We start from the raw sequence: 24,179 nt of genomic DNA, 5'->3' as shown, positions 1-24,179 counted from the left end.
TTTTTTTAATTAAAAAATATATTTTGTGATTTCAGGTGGAAAGGGACTGGCCCGTGATACGGGTGGTGATGCACACCGGAGCAGAACCTGGAGCACAGCGAGTGTGTGCTGTAGTCCATGCTACTCTTGGTGATGGTCGGGTGACAGGTGCCTGCTCCCCAGATAGCCATGAGGGAATGTGCTTGGTCGAGTTGGTCGTACCATGGTCTTGGTGGCCGCTTTTACCCTCCAGGCGCACTAAGCCTACAAAGGCTCCACCACGCCTTGTTGCTCTTGCTTACACTGTTATTGAACCAGTCAAGGGGCCACAGTGTACTCCTAAAGTCATGATACAAAGTCTCACACCTCTAGGTAGGTTTATAAGTTTGTAGCCACTAAATTAGGAGATGTCAAAAACATATATATGACATGTTTAAATTAATAAATCTTTTGAAGTTCGATAAAAATTGTATACTTTAGGAATGAAAGTCTTATTTTGACAAAGTTTCATTAAATAGTGAACAATAATATGTACATGATAACTTTGATTTCCCTGGTAGTGAAAAGACATGACTTTAGACCTCAATTTGGTTTTTATTGGGCATATTTAGGTGACATTGGTTGCAGTATCAGGAATCTTGCATCTCATCCAACAACCATGGTGCTTCCCTGATCTGCAGATGAGGGTTTTTGATGGGGTGCTAAAACCTGTTTTGATATCATTGAGAAACATAATCTCTGACAAGAAATCAAAAGCAGGACCAAGGAACTGCAAAGAAACGATTCCCAACCATTGGAGTGACCTGGAATTAAATGTTAAAAATTTGGAGGGAAAATCAAAAAACAAGCAACCACCATAGAAAAAAAATCATTGTAAAATCAAGATAATTTATATAAATACTCTGGTTAAAAATGAAATTACAGTTAAAACTGAGAAACAAAAATATAAACACTTACAATTGCAAAAATAAAAATAGAAATGTAAAATTTCAAAAATAAAAATGCAATACTTTATCATTTTAAAATGGTTTTATTGTTCAAATGTTGTAGGAATGGTCCAGCTCGTTCCGGCTAGTCAAGGGTACAATACGCTAAGCACTGATAATCATGTTACTATGCTTGTGCCACAGAGGCCTCTTTATCCAACAAGTAAAATTCATATACCTACTTATGTTACTATTAAACCTCCCGCACATGTGACTGGATTTATGCTGAGGTAGTTATACTATTACTTTTATAATTTAATTCTTATCAATACATATTATTTAGGGTCATTACATATTATTATATACATAGATTAATTAAATGTGTTTATATTTTGTAATATCATTTTGTTTAGATTTGAAATTTAATATATTATTTACAAAGAAAAAGAACAATTATCAAAAACCTTGGGATCACCTTAAACCAAACATTTTCCTGGAAAAACCATGTACGTGATATCTCCCGCCATACATTTTCCACCTTAAGACAACTAAATTACTTTTGTCAAATAATTTTCATTTGACAACCATAAACTCCTAGTTACTTCCTTAATATTCTCTTTCTTTTTCTACTGTTGTAAAGTAAATTGAGATCTCAAAGCAAAACTAAAATGAATTATAAATTGCTTTGCATGGTACATCTTTGGGAACCCCTGGGACACTTCCATCTTCCGATTTTATGAAAAGTTGATGATGCTTTATCCTTTCTACTGTCATAATTATTTCCTGACATCTTCCCTTAACTAAGATATCCAATCCCACCATCCATCATACATCTCAGATCTTAAATTAAAATCTTCTCTTCACTGCTGAAATACGCATGCCCCATTTTCAAACCCATCAAACCACAGTTTTTGATAGATCCTTCCTTATCAGATCCTCTTACCTATGGAATTCTATTCCTACCTCCATCCATCATTTCAGTACTCTTTCCACATTAAATTCCCACTTATTCCAGCATTTCCTATCTACCCAGTTCCAATAGAATTGTAATTGATGTTCCCTATTTAGAAACAGACTTTATAAAAACTGCTCTATTAATTCTGCAGATGTTTATAATTAGTATTTTAACCTCTTAAATATATCTATTTTGTTTTAAGTAATTAATATCAGAAGTTTATTTTTTTCTCCTCAAAAACTTAGAATTTATTTCATTATGATTTATTATTTTTCTATTTTTTATCACCTATTAATTATTTTGTTCTGTTACTCTAAGCCTCTAAAGCCTATCTACTATTTTAGTTTTATTAATCTAATGGGATTTGTCCCTGAAGAAATAAAGAATTCATTATTATTCAAAAACTAATATTAATAAAGCTTTGGTTTTTAAAAATTATTTTTTGGAATTATGTATGTAATACTACTCTGGACAAATATATAATGCTTATATATGTATGTGTATTTTTATATAATAAAATTATCATTGGAATCATGTTAATGTTATTTTATAAGCTAGTTAGGTATATGATTTTAGCTACTAATGATCAATATTTGTTTATTTAATTTAGAGCACGGGTAAAAAGTGGACTGAGGGTCTTAGGAGCTGAACTGATTTCAAAGGACGAATGGAATATGACAGTTGAAATCAATCCTAAACAGTCTGTGGCCACAGTTACAGTAATCAACAAACAAACACAACAAGATATTGTACCAAGGCAAGTTGACTAGTGTTTTGTATGATATATTACAAATATTAGCTGTTGTTTTAGTATTTTTACTAGTCTTGTTAGCCTTCCTTTACACATTGACTGCCAACTACAAGATAACTCTTAGTTCATGATCTTGGCAAAGGTCTTGGCCCAATTCACGTTATCTTCTAGTAAAAATATGAGATTACTCATAGTCAGCGTCGTAGGCTAGAATGCAAACTTGCTAGTTGGCAGTCTATGTGTTAAATTAAGAGCTATTTCCTACAATGATCAAACCATATTGAGAAGTATAAGATTCTAACTCTCATTCCTAATGTTATTGTTTAGTAATTATAATGGTATGATTATAACATATTTGTTAAAGTAGCATTACCCAATAGTTAAGGTTTTGATTTATTTTAGTTGTTTAATAAACTTGTTTGGTTGTAAAAATCTAGGACAGAGGAAGTTTTTGTCTGGATTGTTGAAGTTGCGGGAGGTGGTTCTAGTGTTTTATGGCAAGAAGGAAAACTTGTTTGGAGTGTGAGATATTTAAATGAAAAAGGACCTCATCACCATGGAAAACATAAAACACCTGTTAGAATACATATAAATAAAGATGATGTACATGCTCTTATACCTATTTCTAAGGTAGTATTCATTTTTTTTCTACATTATTTCATCTTCATTTATTCAAAATATTCATGATTTAACTTTTTTTTTTTTTTAAATTGTTTTCTCAGAATTGGGAAGTCGTTAACAGTGCAGTACTAACAGGAAAACAAGTTAGTCAAGGGATGAAAGTTGTAATGGTATCTCATGGCGGTCATTTAGCAGACGTTACATTGCAAGCTTCTTGTCATGTTCCTGATGACAGTGTTATTAAGGTATGGCGAGAAAAAGAGAAAAAACAAAAGAAAAAATTAACTCTTTTCATCAATTGTTGTTATTTTATTATATCTTTCTTCAGAGTGTGGCTGCATTTGCTACTTATGCTACTAGGTTCTCTCATAAGCAATTTGACTGAACCTTTATTTGAAATAGATAAAATTTTATTAGATTCTTAATGCCTTATCTTACTAGAGATGTTTGTACTAGTTTATAATATGAATTAATTTATACATATTTTTATAGGTGTCGTCATCTTGTAGCTCCGTTTATGTTGATGGATCCGAAGTACGTGGATCAGCGAATGCCAGTGTTGTTGTTAGTTATGGAAACCTTGCTGCATTGGCTAGTTTTACTGTCTGGATGCCAGAATTACCTGTTGAAGTATCTTTACCTGATACTCGACTCAGCCAAGTAAAAGGATGGAGAGTTCCTGATTTGAGGTGAATTATTCTAAGTAGTAACTTTCTTTTATCACTAATTTTTAATGTTATTTTCAGTGATATTCATTAGTTTATGATAAACTATGTTAGTAAACTAATTTTGGATTTATTTAATATTTTTAATACAAAATAAACTATTACTTAATATGATTAGACATAAAACAAAAATGTTAACTAATAAAAATGTATATTAGGAGTGGAAAAACAAAAAGGAGTCTCAGTATCGATGCAGGAAACGGAAGGATATCAATCCTTACGGAAGATAATACTGTTGATAAAACCACAGCTTGTCGGCTACGTTACCAACAGACAAATGTTGAGGTATGCCATTTTAATTTTCTTGTCATTAAGAGGATTTATATATTTTTTGGGGGTAAATAAGATACCCACCCTTCTTAAATTTGGTTTAAGTTTTAAATCTTATTCAAAGTACAATACCAGGGCACTCTAGTCAGAGGGAGGTTTTCATCAATATTTTTTGAGTGAAAGATTCAGCTAATTTTCAAGTTTGAGGGCTTAAGTTGTTCATCAAAGTATTGAAATAATTTTAACTAAAAATACTGGAAAAAATGTAGTATTAAATGTATTCAGTCTGAGGTATTCAGCGATATTTTGTGTGAATGACATAACAAATTTTCAATTCTGATTACTCAAATTATTCAGTGAGATTCACAAATATTAGTGGGAAGCACTCAACTACTATACCAAGTTTCATCATTCATAAACATCTATTTCATTAACAACCCATCTATCTGTTTAAGTAGGTATCCTAGTACATTCTGGCACTTAGTATCGATATAATTATTTCTTAATTATAATTGTTTTTTTAAATTCAATTATTTTTATTATTTATTATTTTATCCATGACAGCAGTCATATATTTTCAGTCTTATATTTCACCTCCCATACCTTACTTAATATTATGAGTATTATTAATATTTTTCTTTGAAATAGTCACAGATCTGGCTATATCAGTGACTAATAACAACAATAACGATGTTCTCATTCAAGTAATTTTTATTTATATAACTAATCCATAAATTGTTTCCAAACAGGTTTACGCAAGATTTGTTGCTGCAGACCATGACTCTGGGCGTGTTTCATATCTGGTTAATAGGAGAACATGGCTAAGGGTTACACAGCTAGTATTGGGGCTTTTACGGGTTTCAGACACAAGAATAGCAACTCTCCAAGGAAATATTCTACAGGGTAGAGCTCCAGGAAGAACTGAACTACAAGTGCGTTTAATACAATTCTTATTGAATTGCTTCCGTTGTTTGTTGTTTTATGTTAATAATTTAATCATTTAAATAACAATATGATGCCAAATTAAGGATCAGTATGTTGTAAGGAAGTACTGTTTCTTCAACAACGGTTGTACAAGGAGGTGATTAGTTCATGATCATGCTAAACCGCCAGATTTTTAGAGTCACCATATTATGAGGCTGGGTGGGCTCCCCAAATCCAGAGTTGACTCAACGGTTACAGTAGTAGAATAAATAATTATTTGTCCCAGTTGGATCAAACCTGGGTCCTTCAATTTAGTAGCACAGTGCCTTACACACTGAACCATCTCACTGGCACAATACCACTAACAAAGTAATGATTATTCAAAAAAATAAATTAAAAATAAAATCCTGTAACTATCAGTTAAATACTATTATTTATTATGCTTTTAGTCCTTGATTTTAATTTTTAAATACAACTCATGAAGCCCAGGCTGAAATAAAACATTCTGTTATATTATTTATTTATTTATTTCTGTTATTACCATTATTATAATTTATTTTTATCAGTATAAGATGATTATTTATTTTATTAATTCTATAAATATCATATGTTTTTCTTTGTTATTTTATCTTTCATTCTTTAATTACATATCTATTATAATATTATTTTTATTTATTTTTTTATAATTGATTTTTATTATTTATAATTGTTCAATGGTTTGAGTATTATAAAGAGAGATGTCATTTGCATAAGACTATACCCTCCATTATCAACTGTTAAAAAACCAATATACTGTTAAAATAACCGTGTAAGACCCATCCAGGCCGATCTGGTGATAAAGAAACTATAAAAACATAAATATAACTTTATCATGAATATGGTAAATGGTTTTTATTGTTGTATATTTTTAAATATTTCTATTTCTATTAAAAAGTAAAATTTTGATCTTTTAATATATAATTTTTTCTTTTTTCTAATTAATTTTTACTGAAATATGGTATATTTCTGTCTTACAATCCATATTATTATAGAATTTATTTTACTTTTTACCATCTTATTAATAAAATACTTAAGTGTACAGACTTAAATTCAATGTATAAAATAATAAAATAAAAGTGTACATACAAATAATAAAAAATAAGCATATTTAGTTGGTTTTTTTTTTAACTTGAATTGAAATTGGTGTGAATAAAAGTTTTTTTTTTTTTAGATTTTGCTAAAGTTAATAATTGAACGATATATTCCAGTCATTAGGATTATCGGACCATCTTAAATTATGTTAAGCCATCTGAAATTGTTAATTTTCTTTTTTTACTAATCTCTTTTTTCCTGTTAGGTTGTTAGTGCTGTATCAGGAAGGGTTCTTGGAGCCAAAGAAGTTAGAGTTTTGAGTGATAAAGTGACAATCACAAGGCTTGCTGCCAGTGTAGTGTCTGGTCTACAGTTAGCTATTTCACCAGATACCGGAGTCGACAATGGTTATATCGCCCAGGCTTCTGTGACAAGAAAACTGACAGCGCAATACCAGGTGAGAAAAATGTTTATTTCTGACCTTTATGTTTTAAAGATTAAAGGCCAATATGCCTAACCTCAGTAGTGTACAAAATATACACTAGGGTATTAGAGCAGCGACTGTGGGGTATTGTGGAACAAGACATTGAAGAAGAGCAAGCAGCTTTCAGACATGGAAGACTGGCCCAGGACCACATTTTTTCCTTATGAATGATAGTGGAGAAAGCTTGAGGCCGGGGAAAGGCAGTCTATGTGGCATTCCTGGATTTGAGGGTGGCTTTTGACTCAGTCCAGAGGCAGGAGATATGGGGCACACTAAAAACAAGAAGAGTGCCAGCAAATTTGGTAAGTGCAATAAAATCAGTTTATCAAGACCCAAACAGCATTGTAAGACTTAATGGCCAAACATCGTGGCCTTTCCACTTCTATAAGGGAGTAAAGCAGGGAGACAGCCTAAGCCCACTACTGTTTGTCCTCCTTATGGATGAGGTATGGAAGGTTTGTAAAAGGAGATGCCCAAGAACACTAGCAGGTTTTTGGAACCTAACTCCAGAACTGGCTCAAGCGATGATATATGCAGATGATATTGTACTCAAAGTTGACTCTGAAGAGGCTCTTTAGACTTCCTTGGATGAATAGAATGAGAAACTGAAGATAAGAGGTTTGCAAATAAACCCTAACAAAAGCAAAATTAGGTGTGTCAAAAGAGAAAACGCTGGGCTAGGGTTTTGTGTACTGTTGAACCTCTAGAACTTATAAATACTTATATGTTTCTAGGAACCATAATAAGTTAAGATGGTAAAATAGACCAGGGGGTTCTAAATCGAGTGTACCATCAGATTTTAAAAACTCTTATAGGCAAGCAAGAAGTAAGCAGAGATGCCAAAATATGGATATTTAAATCTGTGTTCCTTCCAGTCCTCCTGTATGGATCAGAAAGCTGGACAGCCCTCGACAAGCACATAGGAAGGATAATGTCAGCAGAAATGAGATTCCTCTGAAGAATAGTTGGTATGACCAGGAGAGATTGTGTCAGAAATGAAAGGATTCGGGAGGATCTGGATGTAAAATCAGTGCGAGACACAATGCAAGAGCGGAAACTGAAGTGGTCTGGACACGTCTGTAGAATGGACGATACCAGGAAAGCCAGGTGGTATTTGAAAGCAAGGCCGGAAGGAAGACGGCCTTGTGGCAGACCCAGGTGCATGTTCTCTGAGTACATTGAAAAACTAGGGGCATAAAGAGGACGCACCGTCCCGGAGATGAGAAGACTAGCCAGAGACTGGGACCGGTAGGCTAGATGGACTGAGACTGCGACTCCACGTTTGACGGCTCACAGGAGCTAGAGGAAGAAGAAGTCTTAAAGATTCTATTAAACTTAGAAATTTTTGGTTTAAAACAAACTGTAACACAAAGTTTATGTTTTTTTCCTATTTGAGCTTTGTTCTGAAACCAAACCTGTTTAGGTTTTGTAGAAACTGGGTTTTCTACTTCCTCTTTATTGATTTTCTAAATAGTACTTTTGGTATACTTACGAATTTCTAAACCTCTTTCCTCTTAAGTAAATTTTGCCAAAATCGCCAAATTTAAATTAAATATATTGAGAATAAAAAAGATGATTTTTTTTTGCATTCATTGAATTTATGGTCTATATTTTGAGACAGTCTTAATATGTACGCTGTTAATATTTTAATATAAAGGAATTATTAGTAGATTATTTTACTCCCTATTAAATTTTTGTCTAAAAATAAATTAAAAAGCACCTACTGAGTAAGTACATTTGTAAATATAGTTTCCTCAGTATTTCTTAATTTTTTTGTTTATTCGATAATTTTCTTATCTGGAAACTACTCTTTCTAGAAATATTTTGTTGAGAAGTAAGTTCCTCAGTTTAGAAAATTAAACAATATTTAGTCTTTCTTTTAAAAAAAGATATATTTTTTAAGTATGTAATATTTTTTGATTGTGGTTGCAGGAAGGACTTTTAGACATGGAGCTAGTTTTTTCGGATGGAACTACAACTTCTGTTTCAAGAATTGAGCGAGAAGACTATCAGCTAGTCGTTGAAACAGAAAGACCTGATGTAGTAGCTTTTGCTCCTCAAACACCAATGTCTCAGCCAAGGGTCATTGCAGTGTCACAAGGGCGTGGTAATCTGCTCACAGTTACGGTGCATCCTCCTACATTATGCGGTTCTAAGGTTCCATTGGCATCCACTCATGCACATGTAAGGATTCTTGTATCCATTGTAATAATTGCCATAGTTGATATTTTAATTTCTAGTTATTCTTAACAGTTTCAGATTATAACTATTTATTTTGAATGAAGCATGGTGTTCAAGTTGGATGAGGTTCTATGCAGTAAACTGACTAATTTGTTAAAGAGATTCTTTGTGTATGTTATTCCATTCTTCTCTTAGGACTCTCTTGAGAGTTTAGAGATTCCTCATGAGAACCTAGGGTTTCTCAGGCATGCTCTATTAGGTCTGAACTTCTTGGTGACAAACTTTTAAAAAAACTCTGTTAAAGTACTTCAATGTTACCTTTGGACCATAGTATTATCATGAAGTAGCATAAAACCATACCCAATATATGATAATCTTCATAGTATTTAACACTATTTATAGTGCTCCTATCAGTAATGTGTAACTCGGTACCAATATTATCATTGAGCCTTCTCTTTAACTAACTACGTTAGGCTCTCGGTAAGGGACACATTGAAAAATGAATATCCTTCATCTGGTCTTTTCCTGGTATTTGAAGATAATCTTAACTCAACTATGAATAATACACATGACCATCATATTACACACATGACTTATTTAATAAGACACAGTTTTCAGTCAATGTTTTTTCTAGCAAACCGAATTTTTTGAACTTTATGCACTGTAATGAGAAACAGGAACATTGCTCGTCTTCTAGCATTCATACTTCATTTAAACTCCTTTTAACCCTCATCAAAGAAATATGGACACATCAGACATATGAAATTAAACTTCATTCTTCATTTGCAGTAGAGAATTGGTTCCTTAAAACATATAATTCAATATATTAGTTGTCGCATCCTGTAGGAGGTAGTATGGTCGACCTGACCCTATTTTGGTTGATTTTTTTTCCATCCAACATTGTTAAATGAATCACCATAGCCTCTGATAAATTTTTCTGGATGTTTTATCTATTCAATTTGAAGCAATGAAACATAATTTTTAAAAAATAAATTAGCTTAAGAAATGATTTACTCAAAGATAATAAATCCAATGAAAAATATGAAATGAACCAAGGAAACTAGTATTTTATGGAATTTAAATGGCAAGGTATTAAATCCTTTTGTTTACATTAGTAAACAGTTCATCATACTTAACTTATCTGTAAATAAATAAGTTTATTTGTTTTGGATTGTGGCATTTCAGACGTAAAACCTCAAGTAATGTGATACTTTTGCTCAGGAGTTAACGTTATATGTATATTTTTTTTTCCAGGTGGATATTGATTTCAGTACTGGTTTAGCCGGCAACCGTCCAGAATTAGTTCAGAATGATGGAGGAGCCCACCGAGAAATATCAGCCGATCTTCATGATATTTTTATTGGTAAGTTTGCTAAGCATTCAAATAAAAACATGTCGACAATCCACTCTTGACCCACGTTTGTAAGATGCTACCTGAGTTTCATAAGCATGCTATCATTTCCTTTATTCATGCTAATACTGGATATCGGTGCTAGAGTCAGGCTCTATAGAAAGTTGTGCAATATTTTAAGAAATGTTCACACTTTTTAAATTCATTCATTATTGAGATACTTAATTAAAGCCCAAGAAGAGAAATAAATCTATGTTCGCGCTATACCCTTCTTTTTTAATCTTCTATAAAATTCCTGGAATTCGATGGTGCATGCTTTATTAGAAGTCTATCTATCTATCCAATGAATAGATTAAATATAGAAAATACAGGAAAGGAATATATTAGGTCTAGCGGAAAGTTCTGTCCATTTTCAGAATAAAACAAATCAATAAAATTGTCATACCTTGTTTTATTGAATAAAATAATAAATATCATTATTTTTTCTTCTTGCCAATTTGATGGAAATTTGTATATCCCATTTTTGAAAAATGCAAATAATTAAACCAGTGTTTGTCTGCTTCTTTTTTGTACTGTGAAAATTTTTTTATGGACAGAAACAAGTTGTTAGAGGGAGCTAGTTCAGGGGAGTATACTGGATGCAATAGTATTGCTCTGCCTAGCTCTGTGAGTTTCTGACAAATCCCAAAAGCACTATATGGTCTGCGTTTATCATGAAACAATATGATGTCCTTCCTATTGCACATTTTCAGGCACTTTCCTTGGAGTACTGTTTTTAAATTATCCAATTGCTGATAGTACCTCTCTGAATTTAGCTTTTTGTTCGGTTTCAACATTTGAAGACCAATGTTGAAACCCAACTAAAATGTCCCATGATTGATACAACATTCTAATACTCAGGCTTAACATTGGTTTAAAGGAATGTAGGGGGCATGTTTTGTGGGTTCACAACATGCCCTTTTCCTTATGATGATGCCCTTTTAGGTAATCGTATTATCATCCCCCGCTACCTGTCCAAGAAGGATTTGATTTTGTTCAGTACAAACAGAGATTTGAATAGATGTGGCATGCAAAGTTTTGATATCCATTTAAAATATTTCCACACCAATCCTAGTTTCCAAATATAGTCCAAAATGGTTTGTTGAGCTGAATTGAGCCTTTCCACAATCTTCGATGTTGTCAAAAAAAGATTTTGCTCTAACATGATCTTGACATTATTGTTGATCTTGGCAGACAGTTGATCAGAAAGGTCAAAATCACCTATTTCAAATTTTTTGAACCATCTGCATATTCTACCAGAAACTGTATATTCACCAATATTTACAATGAATTTCTACGTGCTTTTTTAGCATTTCTTCCTTTTGGAATTTGTACAAAATACAGTGGTGTGAATAAACTTTATCAGTAACCATGCATAAAAGATCATGTCTCACTTAATAGTTACATTAATCAATTAATTTTGTTTTATTCTAAAAACAGACATAACTTTCCGGTAGACCTTATATTTATGGAATTCTATAAAATACTGTTTACTATGCTATTTTTTTTTTTTTTTTTTACAGGAATACCTCTTAAAGATGAACACAATCATGAACCAACTGTGCAGGCCCGACAACATGGAATGAATGGAGGAAATGGTGTAGGAATCACTAGTACTCATCATCTCTCACTGCTGGAGATAGGAATGTATATTCTGCTAGCCGTGTTCTGCTGTGCAATAGTTATTTTTGTTGTGTCATGCGTTGTATACGCCAATCGATTTAAAGATGGAGCAGGAGGGGGGCCCCTCGCACCATCATCTGGAGGCCCTGCCCTTCCTGCTCAGAATGCACACGATTGGGTTTGGATGGGAAGGTCGACACTGCATGTTACAGATAATCCAATGTATCATGGGAATTCTTTTCACAATCCTAATCACATCGATCTACCTTCACAATCTCACCATTGGTAAGTGGTAAAAAAAATTCTGTACAAATATCTGAAAGTATAATGAATTATGTGAAGAAAAAACAAACTAACTTAAAAAATTGATATTAGTTGAAAACATTTTAATTTCATTATATTTTATTATTATTGCTCAATTCTTTGTGTAAATTGTGATTTTTTTTGTTTACGTTATTGATTAGTATGGCATAATTTCCTTATTCCTATTGAATCTTTTTTTTTATATCATTGAATATTTTTAATAGATATTTAAATCACTTTTTTGCAGTGTTAATAGAGAAAATAAAGATAACTGCATTCCACCTCCAGTTCCTCCCCATGGTGTCGAATATCGGCCTCCTGTTCCTCCCCATAGAAAGCAACCACTTCCACCGCCACCAGCACCCCAAGAGAATGGTATCGGAGTGAGAAAACATCATCACCATCACCACAAAAGGGGTAGGCAAGGGGTCGGAACTAAAGCAGCAAGAGCAACAGTTGTAGGCAATCCGATGTTTGGTGCCGGTGACCCTGGCCTAGCTCTTGAAGAGCTGAATCTTGGAATGGACTACAACCAAATAATGGAGTATTTTGACAACCTAAAGGAGTCAAATGCTTGACTTGTTTTATCTTATCTATACCCAATGGCTCCTTCCTTGAAATATTGACAATAATGCACCTGTTTCTTTGTGAATAAGTCACCGGTTAACTAATATCACCCTCATGAAAAATTATCCCTTGCTAGTTAAATTACCCATAACCTACTTCATAGCATTGCTTTTTGTAAAAGTCAAGTATATTTATTATATATTGAGAATACTGATTCCATTTTGTATTTAACTATTCATTTTAAGTTCGATGAAACAAGACCAAGACATTGTTTTATAAATGTTTAAAATAAAAAACAATAAAGGAATATTTTTTCAAATATGTCATTCTGAACTTAAAAGAAAGAAAAGTTCATCAGTGGTGAACTTATTGAATAAAAATCATTTAAGTTGTTGTTAATGAAAAAAAGAATCATTGATAGTTTTATAAAATAATAACTGTTTGTCTAAAACTCAATCAGTACCTACAATGTTTTAGCAAACAAACAGTTTATTTAATTTTTCGTTCATTGTGTCTGTAATCTTTTTAATCAGTTTAAGTGGGATTGAGTTTCATTTAATATTTAACTTCAAGAATAATCGGTGGTATTTTCCATTTATTGACTAACAATTTCTTTATCCTAAAAATTTTCCCATCTTACGAATTCTAATAATATACATAAAAAGAGATACATGTTTTCAAATAATACTCCGATTCTGAACTTTGTGCTGTTATATTTATTAGATGAGAGCCATTGACATTTTTTGTAACTTATGGTTGTCAAATAGAAAAAAAAAACCTAGTAAAATAATATAAAGCAAGTCATTGACCAAGAGTGCACTGAATTTGGTTGTGTTTATGTAGTCTTTAATATTAATCCAGTAATTTATTTTAAAATGGGTATTTATGTGTCCTTCTACCTTCTTCTAAGTAAGTAAGAGAGCCAAAGTGATATTTATAAGAAGTTTTAGCTGAAACATGACAGTCTGAAACAGCTGGTCATAAGAGAAACTTATGTACAAAAAGTAAGATAGGTTCGTTTAAATCTTTTAAAAGGTAAAAAAAAAATCTTGTCTATTTTAGCCTTCTTTCCGGGGGCAAAGAGGACCTATAACTGTTGCACTTCCTTCATTAAATTAAACAAAATAGAACATGTAAAAGAATTGAAATATCACCCTGTTTTAAGATATTATAATTTTACTCTGTTTATGATTGGTGGTATTTCTGATCAAAACATGTTAAATTTAAATCATAAATATTCATAGCGGGTAGGAATCTGTGCCATATTTGTTTTAAAGTAAAAAAAAAACTTTTGTTTCATTATATAATTATTATTTATTTTAGCATAATCATAATTGGGTTGATCGCTTAAATATTCAATTAAAAACATTGAAGGAAATCATAAGTGAAGTACAGCTTTAAAATATATAGTTATTCCTAGTTATATCCTGAACTATTTTTTTTAATTATTATTATTAAGGTTCATTATTAATTTAAGATGTTTTGAACTTTCTATGTTGGCATATGATTTAAGAATCACTTAATATCAATAATTTACTATTTAGATGAATGATTTGATGTGTGAAAATTAAAACCAAATGGTCAGGCAGTGGAATCCAGCAAGAATTTTGTTTATTATGAATTTGTTTAAAGCTACTCTTCCCTATCTAATATATAAACAGATACAAACTAAATGAAAAATACTTTTTTTTTTTTTTTTTAAGTTCTGACATGGATCAATATTTTTTTTAATCAGAAGGATACTGTGATAACTATCCTGGTTATTTGTTAAAACTTATGGCTTAATCAGAATTTGATATATTATGTGAACAGAAACTAATGTTTTTGTTCTTATTATATATAGTGCTTGTTATTTCCTTATGCTTGACTTTCATCTTTATTTTTATTGCCACTATCTACAATTAATCATAAAAACCTTCTAAAAGATTATTAGCACTTAAATCTCACTTGTTGTTGATAATATATATGTTCCTATAAAAGTAATACATTTGGAAAAAGGAAGTAAAATAATCCTTTCAGCAATTTAATTTCAATTAATATGATTATCAAAGCCGTAATATTAAAAAAAATATATATTAGCTTGGGAAATTGTATTTAATTTTACTTAGTGTACATAAGACTATATCAAAGTATATATAATATGGTACTTTCTGTAATCTTAGTATTTAACCTGTGAATGGAATAAAATATCACAATATTTATAAATATATTATTTAAACTTGGTATATTGAAGAGTTTCACTGTTAAATTGTAATGGAGTTTATTATTTATTTTATATAGAATACATTCCTATTAGTATTAGATTTAATTAAGCAGATTGTATATAATTCTGTATGATTAAAGACTTCTTGAGGAGAATAATCTTAGTGGCTTATAAAAAAAAATTTTTTTATTTTTTTTTTACTTTGAAAGTATAGGACCCTTTAGAAATAATGTAGTAAACATTGAAAGTGCCATAACCCACATCAAATAGTTGGTAATAGTGTTTAACTATTACATAACTTATGTGTTGCCTGCATGTATCTTTGGGAAATACACTTAAAGTGCCATAGTGTTTAATTTTGCACTTGCATGTTTAACCACAAGAAGTCTTCAATTATAGTTCAAACTATGGTTACCAAAACCTCCCGCTATGGATAACGTGCCTCACTGTTAATCTCGAAGGCTGCTGTTCACACTTAAGTTGTGAGCGAATTTTCTAGTCAGCATTGCACAAGCTTTACAGCGCCTTCATTTGTGACTGTGTCTAAAATGTGAGAGTTTTATTTTACCAAATGTTTAATTATTTTTAATTTAATTATATACATATTATTTGTACATATAATAATGGAATGCTGGAACTATTAATTCCAAATATAAAATATGCTCTATGCATTTCTATGTATTTATAACTATAAGGCTGATGTTTAATACTCGAGTAGGTTTTAAGATTTATCAATTGAGATATATATGTATAAACTTATATATATTATATATAAATATAAAGCTGTATTTTAAATTGTTATAATTTGCCATTTAAGACACAGTCAGATGCCATTCCTTAAATGCTTTGTGTGCTTATCTTGTGATATATTCCCTCTTTGTACATTTTGCGTTGTAATATTTTGTAAATACCAAACTTTTTTGTGTGTATAAATGGATGATCTGTTGCAGGTTTTTATTTTGTAGTCATAATGTGTTCCTTGTTGTATCCATAAGAAAAATGTGTTTTATTGTTAGCTAAATATAAATATATATGAAAGATGAAAACTGCTGATATATATCAAAATAGCTTTTAGACATTAGAAAGATGTGCTTCTATAACCCAGTTATGTAAATTGAACTGTTAAGAACAACTCCCTCCATTAAAGTATAGCTAATCACAAAAATTTATCACTATTTTTGGGTTAATTTTACTGTCGTACAAACTAAAACCCTTTATTCTCAGGTCTTCCTACTTTTTAAAGAATTTTTTGTTACCTGATTTTTATCATTTATTTCTTGAAACCGTATAATTTAATTGTTATTGTTATTGAAGTTGGTACTGAGGGTTAAAGGTATAATGCTGTAGCTTGTAATTTATAAGGAACTAAGAAATATGGAGATCTTCCATACTAATTTTGTGTTTAAACAGAACCTTAAAACGACTGCACCTTGAAGTATACTATCTATTTAAGTTATTAATTATTTTAATGTATTATATCCATGCCACTTCGATCTCAGCTTTAATATGCAGCATATATATTTAATTAAATTTTGTTAAATGAGGTTTCAATGAACAATTTTGTACTGTACTTAAATACTACTTAGGTCTGTAGCATATGTGAGTGTTGTCATGGAAAAGCGTGTGATTCAATAAAATTTGTTTAATGGGTGTTATAATCAATGTAAATGACATTTTGCACGATTGTATTCCATGGTATAAAACATACTTTATGAATTAGTTTATGAATTATATGTTTTAAGAATGATAAATTCACTGTTATGATGGTTTAAATAAAAAGAGATTATATAATAAATGTTTGATACATATCACATTTTTATAAATTTAGGTAAACAAGTTCAATTTACTGACAGATTTTCAGATTTAAAAAATTATAAAATTTAGGAACCACTAATAATAAGTGGGAAAATATTTATATTACATTATTTGTTATCAATAGATAAAAATATTTCTTTCAAAATAAATGATTATTTAGAATGTAAAAAAAATATGAAGGCATTTATTTGTTTTGACTTTCTAACTGTTGATTCTGTTCATTGTGGTGATTGATTAGAATTGTTTCATCTATATCTAATGATTTTAATGGGATTTAGTTTAATCTTACATAATTAAATAGGACTTAATTCAATCCTCAGTAAGTTGATACAACAGTTCACAAAATATTTGTATTATTTCCTACTACAATTTTGAGGATTGTTATTATTTCTGAAAGGTTATCTGTTTGCTTAGTATTGCTGTGGTGAGATATACAAGAAATATGAAATTGTTTATTAAACAAATTTAACGAAACATTTTTTTTATAAATTATTTAATATTTCGAAATTATTAGTCATTATTATTTATAATATTACTTTTATATATATTTTTTATCCATATGGCTAATTTCTTATTGATCCAAAAGTTGAATAATATGTTTTAGATGGGTTTTACATCTACATGGCTATTAAAAGACAAAATAACATCTTAAGTACACAAGATTGGACAATGAAACCAAAAATAAAATTTAAGTATTTGTTTAAATAGAATAGGCATGAACTTCTTGTACATAGAATATGAAATATATAATGTCACGGTAATTATCAGCACCTTAAATTCAGTGCCATGAAAAAGTATCTTTAAGAATAAAAAATAATGAATGATTTTTTGGTAAATTCCCCCCTCCTGCTGTTAGGGAAGCATCGGAAATTAATAAAAATCATACAAAAATACTCCTAGCTCTATGAATGAATAATTAAGGAGGATTATTCAGTGTTTCCTGTCTTGGGAAAGTTTATAATACCTGACTAAGACAAAGAAGTAAAATCAAAAAAATCCTCCAGAGAATTGAATTCATGAGGTAAATATAGTTGGGATTGGTAGTGAGATTGACAATCATTAGCTTCTGAGAATCTTTGAATTGAGACAAGAAAGGAAAAGGATAATAATAAAAGGAAGATGGTCTGAGTGTGATCAAAGAAAAACTCAAATAGTGATTAAATTATTTATATTGAGCCAACTTTTCTCCCCACATTGCAGGGCTTCATCAGGGCTAAAAAAGATACCAAAACCACAAAAAAACAACTAACATATTACTTTTTTCATTTATGTTTACATCATTTAAGTGTTTGTATCTTTTTTAGCCCTGATGAAGACCTGCAACGTGGAGCGAAACGTTGGCTCAATATAGATAGTTTAATTACTATTTGAGTTTTTCTTTGACCGCACCCAGACCATCTTCCTTTTATTATTACACACGGTCAATCAGCGATCTTCCAGAAAAGGATAATAGGTTGCTAAAGGAAAAATTGGTTAGAAGGTATGAATGAAGGCATGGTTGTGAGAGAAGTTGATAAAGAAGGCTGACATGGTAAGATATACTTTCTGGAGACAACTTATAATCTGTACCTTCAAAATTATTAGTTAAGTGTTATTAAATTGTTAGTTAAGTAAATTAAACACTAAAATGATGACTTTTTGGAAGAAGTTAAGTTCGGATAAATTATCTGTTAATAATACAATTGTGGAATAATATTTGAAGTGTAGTGGGGAAACATTTATTATTTATCTGAAACCTATTTACATTTTATCTCTGATCCAATAAATTTTTGGTAAAAATATCAATGAGGTGAGTATAAACTGTTTTCTTGGACTATCAAGCTCTATCATTAAAGACTTCACAGACAGCTGTGCAAAGTTTCTGCTGCCAATGGATTATGATAGGTATTTGGTAATTTGTAATTGATAAATTGTGACAAAAGTTTATTAAATATTTGACCAAACTGTTGCACAAGAAATGGCCATTATGCAATTCTGTAGACCATGTATGAAATGTTTTGAAGTGCTGAGTAACTATAGTACATTGGTTAAAATCCAAATTTTTTTCTCATCATAAAGAGAAATTCATTGGCACTTGAACAGTAAGGTGTAGTGAAAAAATGAAACTCTATCCTAATTGTTGGGGCGGGTAGGGGTTCAAAAAGGACCTTTACTAGCCGGACCCTGAAGAGTATTGAAGATGAAATAAATGAATAGCCGAATTTTGTTATTGTTGTGTTTTAAATAATTGAACATAATAAACTGTAAAACAAAATATTCAAATATATAAACTAGAAAAATAAAAAAGGAACTTAACTCAACATAAAACTATTGCAAAATTAAATTCAGTTGAACAAAAGAGAGAAAAAATATCTTAATATCACCGTGGGTAATTGAAGGAGGTAATCCCTACTGTGGATAGGTTATGTCTTCGTTAAAGTAAGTTCAGAAGAGCGGTATATCTGCCCACCTTGTCTTCTGGAAATATGAACCGACGTTGCTAAAATTATTAAGACGTCGGAGATGGCCAGAATACTTGCAATTAAGAGTTTGTAGTGAGGAGACTGTAGACGTGTGTGAACACGTACAGACGCTAATTGGCTATTATAGGACTAATATTTCAGAAAATTTACTCTTCTTTAAATAATGTTCATTTATATTATCTATTGTTGTTGGTAGTTTATAAGATATAGAGCTCCGAATGAAAAATTAATGTTTTTTAAAGTTTTTAAACAGACGCCATTTTTTATTCTCTCTACTTATACTTGGCAGTCTCATCAGTTTTGACTAGTAATCATACATAGTTTTAATTATAGTGATAAAAAATTGGGGTGAAATAACTGCCTATTTTCTTCCAGGCCCTTGTACTATAAGAAGTCAATCTATCTGTTTGCAGTATAAAAAACAACAGACAGCGGATTTGTTTTGTTTTTTATCTCATCTATTACATAATCGATTACCAATTATATATTAGCCGTAACACTAATAAAAAAAAAATTACAATTAGGACCATAGTAGTAATAAGCATTTAATGAACATCCCATTGAAATGTTTGGTAAACAAGGGAGAATGTTTCCTTCTATAGAACAGAAGGATGTTCAACAAATAGAATAGAAAAATGTCCATCAATAAGTGTTAAAAGTTCATAGGGAGAACTATGGCTGAAAAAGTAATGACAGAGCATACTAAGATATTATAAAATATCGTTTGCCTTTAGTCCTGGTGGTAAGTGACTTAAAAATATGTTTCTTGCACTAGTATTTTTTCCCATTCAATATTAATCCTTCTATTTATTTTATTTTTCTATCTTTTAATAAGATGGACTGTCCTAAATAAATATATTGCTAGACAAAACTGATTTTCTAATTATTAAGTTTGGCCTTTCCTTTCAGCGAATTTGTCATTATTTTTGTTTTTTGGATATTAATGTTCAACCCCACGGCTTCACACTGCTCATGAAGTTAGCTGGCAGTCTAGGTAAATGAATTAGTAAAAATAACTATATCATCCATAAACCTCAAATTCGATTAAATTGTATCCCTTTATTATGCCATTGCGTTTCCCGTTTAACTTACTGAACACATTATTCAGTATGCATTTGAATAAAATTGAGGATTGTCGACAACTAGATTTCACGTCTCTACGAATTTTAAATGTTCTATTAATCCTACCCACGAAAAAGAAGGCCCCCTGTTTTCACATAAAGATTTTAATATATTTATGTATACTTAATTGATATCATGTTCTTCTAATGTTGATAATTCATTGTGATGGATGGAGTCGAACGCTTTTCTAATATTTAAAAAATTCCACGTCAGTTAATTCCAGCAAGTCAACAGGTGGAACAGAACCTTTTTTTAAAGAATAAGAAAAGGTTCGGTTTCACTACACTGTAAGTGAACTTAAGAAACTTAATTCATCAATGTCACTTTATAGTCCATAGTTTCTTAACATTTCTATATATTTTGTGGAGCGTTGAATCCGGATTTTAAATCTACCACCATAATGAACCCGCCAGAAGGAAAAAAAGCCTAACGATTTTCAGGTTTTTCGTTATAACTAGAACATTAAGTATTTCTCAAAGAAGGGCATTCTATATATTCTATGGGGAAAACCGCCTTTTAGTGTATAACTATCAACGTCATGAGCCTAAAACTATTTTACTATTATTTGGTACACCTAGGTCGAACTGGACAGTTAGAATATCACTTTTTTTCTTTAAAGAACTGAAACGTGCCTTTTCTTAAGACAATCCGATGGCATCTCTGTTAGGTCGAAATCGAAATAAAATATATTTTATTTAAGCATTTTTCAGAAAATTGTATCCACTTCAATTCGATATCGGATATTAGTCTCGATGAAGGTTTAGTTTTTTAGTAATAATTGAAAACTGTTTTTTTCTTTCTATTTTTGTTGTAACCTCAGTGATCTACTACGTACCTATATAGAACCAGTTAAGAAAACACTTGTGATTTTTTGTGGGAAAACCTTTCCTTTATTTTTTACATAATAAATAGTTTGACTCAAAGCAATAATAAAATGGTGGAGGTGTTTATGGAAACTTGATGTTAATGGAAACTATAATAACTATTTAATGAGCTAAATGTTCTAAAAAACTGACCCTTGGTAAGTAGGGATGTCAGGTAAATAGTGCTGGAAAATCTTAGATCGTACTCCTTTCTATATTGTTGTACTAACGTCTCTCTCTGGTCGATGTTTCTTCTTATTTTCTCACATTCTTTCGAATTTTGGAGCCTCGCTTCAAAGTATACGAGCCAGTTTCAGTCCCAGGAGATGTGATATCTACGGAAAGTAGAGGGAGAAATCATACAGGATGCAATACTAACCTCCGAGTAAACCTCCAGGTCAAACCAGTGGAAACCATTCTGAAAGACCTAGGAGACTCGCGTGAAGCGAAGAAGACCAAGAGGAAGACAACGAATCTCCTAGTGAGGCGGCGTGCATTATGAATTCCAGAAACGAATAGTAGACACTGCATAGCCCTTCAACAGGTATATGATAATTATGATGATATTGAAAGACCCCTTAAAAGTATACTGAATTATATCAAATAATTTATACATAGTTTCTGTACTGCAGTTTTCCATCTAAGACACTTTCATATACACCTGTCTAAAAACTTGCGTGCGGTATTTCTCTAATTATTCGAAGGCTTCACCTGGACAGATCATCGTGTAGCCTTATCGGCTGTTATGAAAAGACGCAGGTCTTGCAGCCTGACATTTTGAAACTAACAATTTTTAAAAATAAATCTTCGATGTATTTTTTTTATAAGAAAACTTACAATTAGATGATTTTGAAATGTCTGTTTAATTAAAAATTATTCTATTGCTTATTATCGAAGTCAAAAGAATTTTTGATAGAAAAATAATATGTTTTAAGAAGATTTAAAAAAAAAAAATCTTGTGAGTGTATATATGTAGGACGATTTTAAGGTCATAACTGATGTACGGTTGTGAAGTCTGGGGAGCAGCATCTTGTACGAAACAAAAAAAAAATACAATCATTCCAAAACAAGGTCCTAAGAATCGCTGTGGATGCTCCTTGGTCTATAAGAAATAGTCTATTAAATCACTAACTGGAGTCTATAGATGAATTAATAGGCAGTTAAATGTGTAGTGGCTTAAGGCGTGGGAAATCCTACTTTCTCAGGAAAAATAAAGCCTAGGATTTATTGCTGGACATTTTGCTATGAATTCTATATTTATCTGTTTTTTATTGATATAATTATTTTTTTCTTTCTCAAATTATATTTATTTATTATTTAAAATTGTTCCTTGATTAATAATAATAAGAAGAAAAGCTTTGTAAAGCCGAAGGTTCGACGCTGATATCACCAGTCACGGGCTACACACATCTACCTATCATTCCTGATTGATTCAGCCCTTCCACCAACGCTTTGGTCTACCCTTCGAACGCTTATTAACACTTAGAAATCCGTTCGTTATTGAGCTCTACAAACTTACACGCCTACCTTATGTGCTGCAATGGTATAACTTAAATTATATTTGCCAGGTAAACTTCCCTCAATTCAGCGTTGGGAAGCCTTCTAAAATTAAATTAAATAAGATATGTGATAGAGAATCGCCTTGTTTTAAACCCGACATTTCAATAATTATAATATTGAAAATAGTTAAGAGTGTCTTTTACACGAGACTAAATTCCAACATTATCAGTTTTTAAAAGAATATCAAATTTTTACAATAACCACATAGGTCCAGACTGCCTAATCTGATGTTAAGAACAGTAATACGAATAATAACTTTATCCCAAAAAGTTATGCTGTCCAACTGTATTAGATTGCAAAATACTCAGCGTACTTAAATCTAGTCAGACAATTTTTTTAGATCTTATAAAATATAGACATAGTAAAGTAAACTTCTAATATATAATATAATATCTATATATATGATTTTTTTGTTTTATCATTTTTGTTCTTTTATATAAATAAATAACCATAAAAACAAGTTATATAATATTCGGGTGCAAAATAAGTTTGTAGCGTTTTTCAATATGTCTATTTAATCCTCTCTGTATATATAAAATCATGTTTACTTTGTCAATAATGTTTACACATTCTAAAAAAATAGTTAAGGTGCTTTTATGCATTAGTTTCAACCGAGATTCCTTATCTTTAAGTGGTATTTTTCTTGTTCAAAATGGAAGAGATAAAAATTCATTTTCGTCATTTAATGATTTTTTAATCCCGAAAAGGAAAATCCACTGCACAGACGGTTTAAAAAATTATTTGCAGTGTGTAGGGCGATGATACCTTACCAGAAAGCGCCGTCCATAAGTGGTTTGCTCGGTTGAAAACCGGAAATTTTGACTTGGAAGACGCAAAGCGCTCGGTCGTCCTTCAACTGTTGATGATGACCAAATTCAAGCATTGGTCACAGACAACCCTCACTCTACGACACGGGATATCGCAGAACTGTGAACTCAATTGGAACAATTAATGGCAGCGGTTGAACAAAAATGTTGAGCATTGGCTAATCGCAAAAACATAGTTTTCCATCATGATAATACCCGTCTTCACGTGTCTTAGCAGACCCGGCAGAAATTATTGGAGATTGGCAGGGATGTGATCCCCCACCCACCCTATTCACCTGACCTTGCCCCCACAGATTTTCACTTATTTCCCGCCCTTCAAAACTTCTCTTAGCGGGAAACACTTTAATTCGCTCGAGGACTGCAAAACGCACATAGAGGAGTTGTACAAAAATCTGAGAAGTTCTGAGAGGACGGAATTAAAAATTACCTGAAAGATGGCAACATGTAATCGATCAAAATGGGTCATATATAATTGATTAAAAATATTTACAAGAATCTGAAGTTTTTATTGAAATCACTAGCAAAAAACGCTACGAACTTATTTTACAAACAGATAT

The 24,179-nt window shown here is 31.2% G+C and overlaps 1 protein-coding gene across 1 annotated transcript in view; it reads left to right on the top strand.

Moving 5' to 3' along the window:
* dtn (transmembrane protein 132C dtn) overlaps positions 1–16,635 on the top strand; it is a 208,266-nt gene extending 191,631 nt beyond the window's left edge. The window contains exons 4-16 of the mRNA XM_067052267.1: positions 36–351; positions 1,030–1,195; positions 2,471–2,617; positions 3,049–3,241; positions 3,334–3,477; positions 3,725–3,921; positions 4,116–4,242; positions 4,977–5,159; positions 6,488–6,679; positions 8,639–8,890; positions 10,142–10,250; positions 11,801–12,185; positions 12,451–16,635. Coding sequence (XP_066908368.1) covers positions 36–351; positions 1,030–1,195; positions 2,471–2,617; positions 3,049–3,241; positions 3,334–3,477; positions 3,725–3,921; positions 4,116–4,242; positions 4,977–5,159; positions 6,488–6,679; positions 8,639–8,890; positions 10,142–10,250; positions 11,801–12,185; positions 12,451–12,781 — 2,742 coding nt within the window. The 3' untranslated portion in view covers positions 12,782–16,635. The remainder of the gene's footprint in view (positions 1–35; positions 352–1,029; positions 1,196–2,470; positions 2,618–3,048; positions 3,242–3,333; positions 3,478–3,724; positions 3,922–4,115; positions 4,243–4,976; positions 5,160–6,487; positions 6,680–8,638; positions 8,891–10,141; positions 10,251–11,800; positions 12,186–12,450) is intronic.
* The last annotated feature ends 7,544 nt before the right edge of the window (positions 16,636–24,179 follow it).

Source organism: Halyomorpha halys, unplaced genomic scaffold, assembly GCF_000696795.3.
Source record: "Halyomorpha halys isolate HHAL.00 unplaced genomic scaffold, Hhal_1.1 Scaffold664.1, whole genome shotgun sequence".
In the NCBI taxonomy this organism is placed as follows: Eukaryota; Metazoa; Arthropoda; class Insecta; order Hemiptera; family Pentatomidae; genus Halyomorpha; species Halyomorpha halys.
Note: the sequence above shows the minus strand (reverse complement) of the source record. Positions and strands in the feature narration are given on the sequence as shown.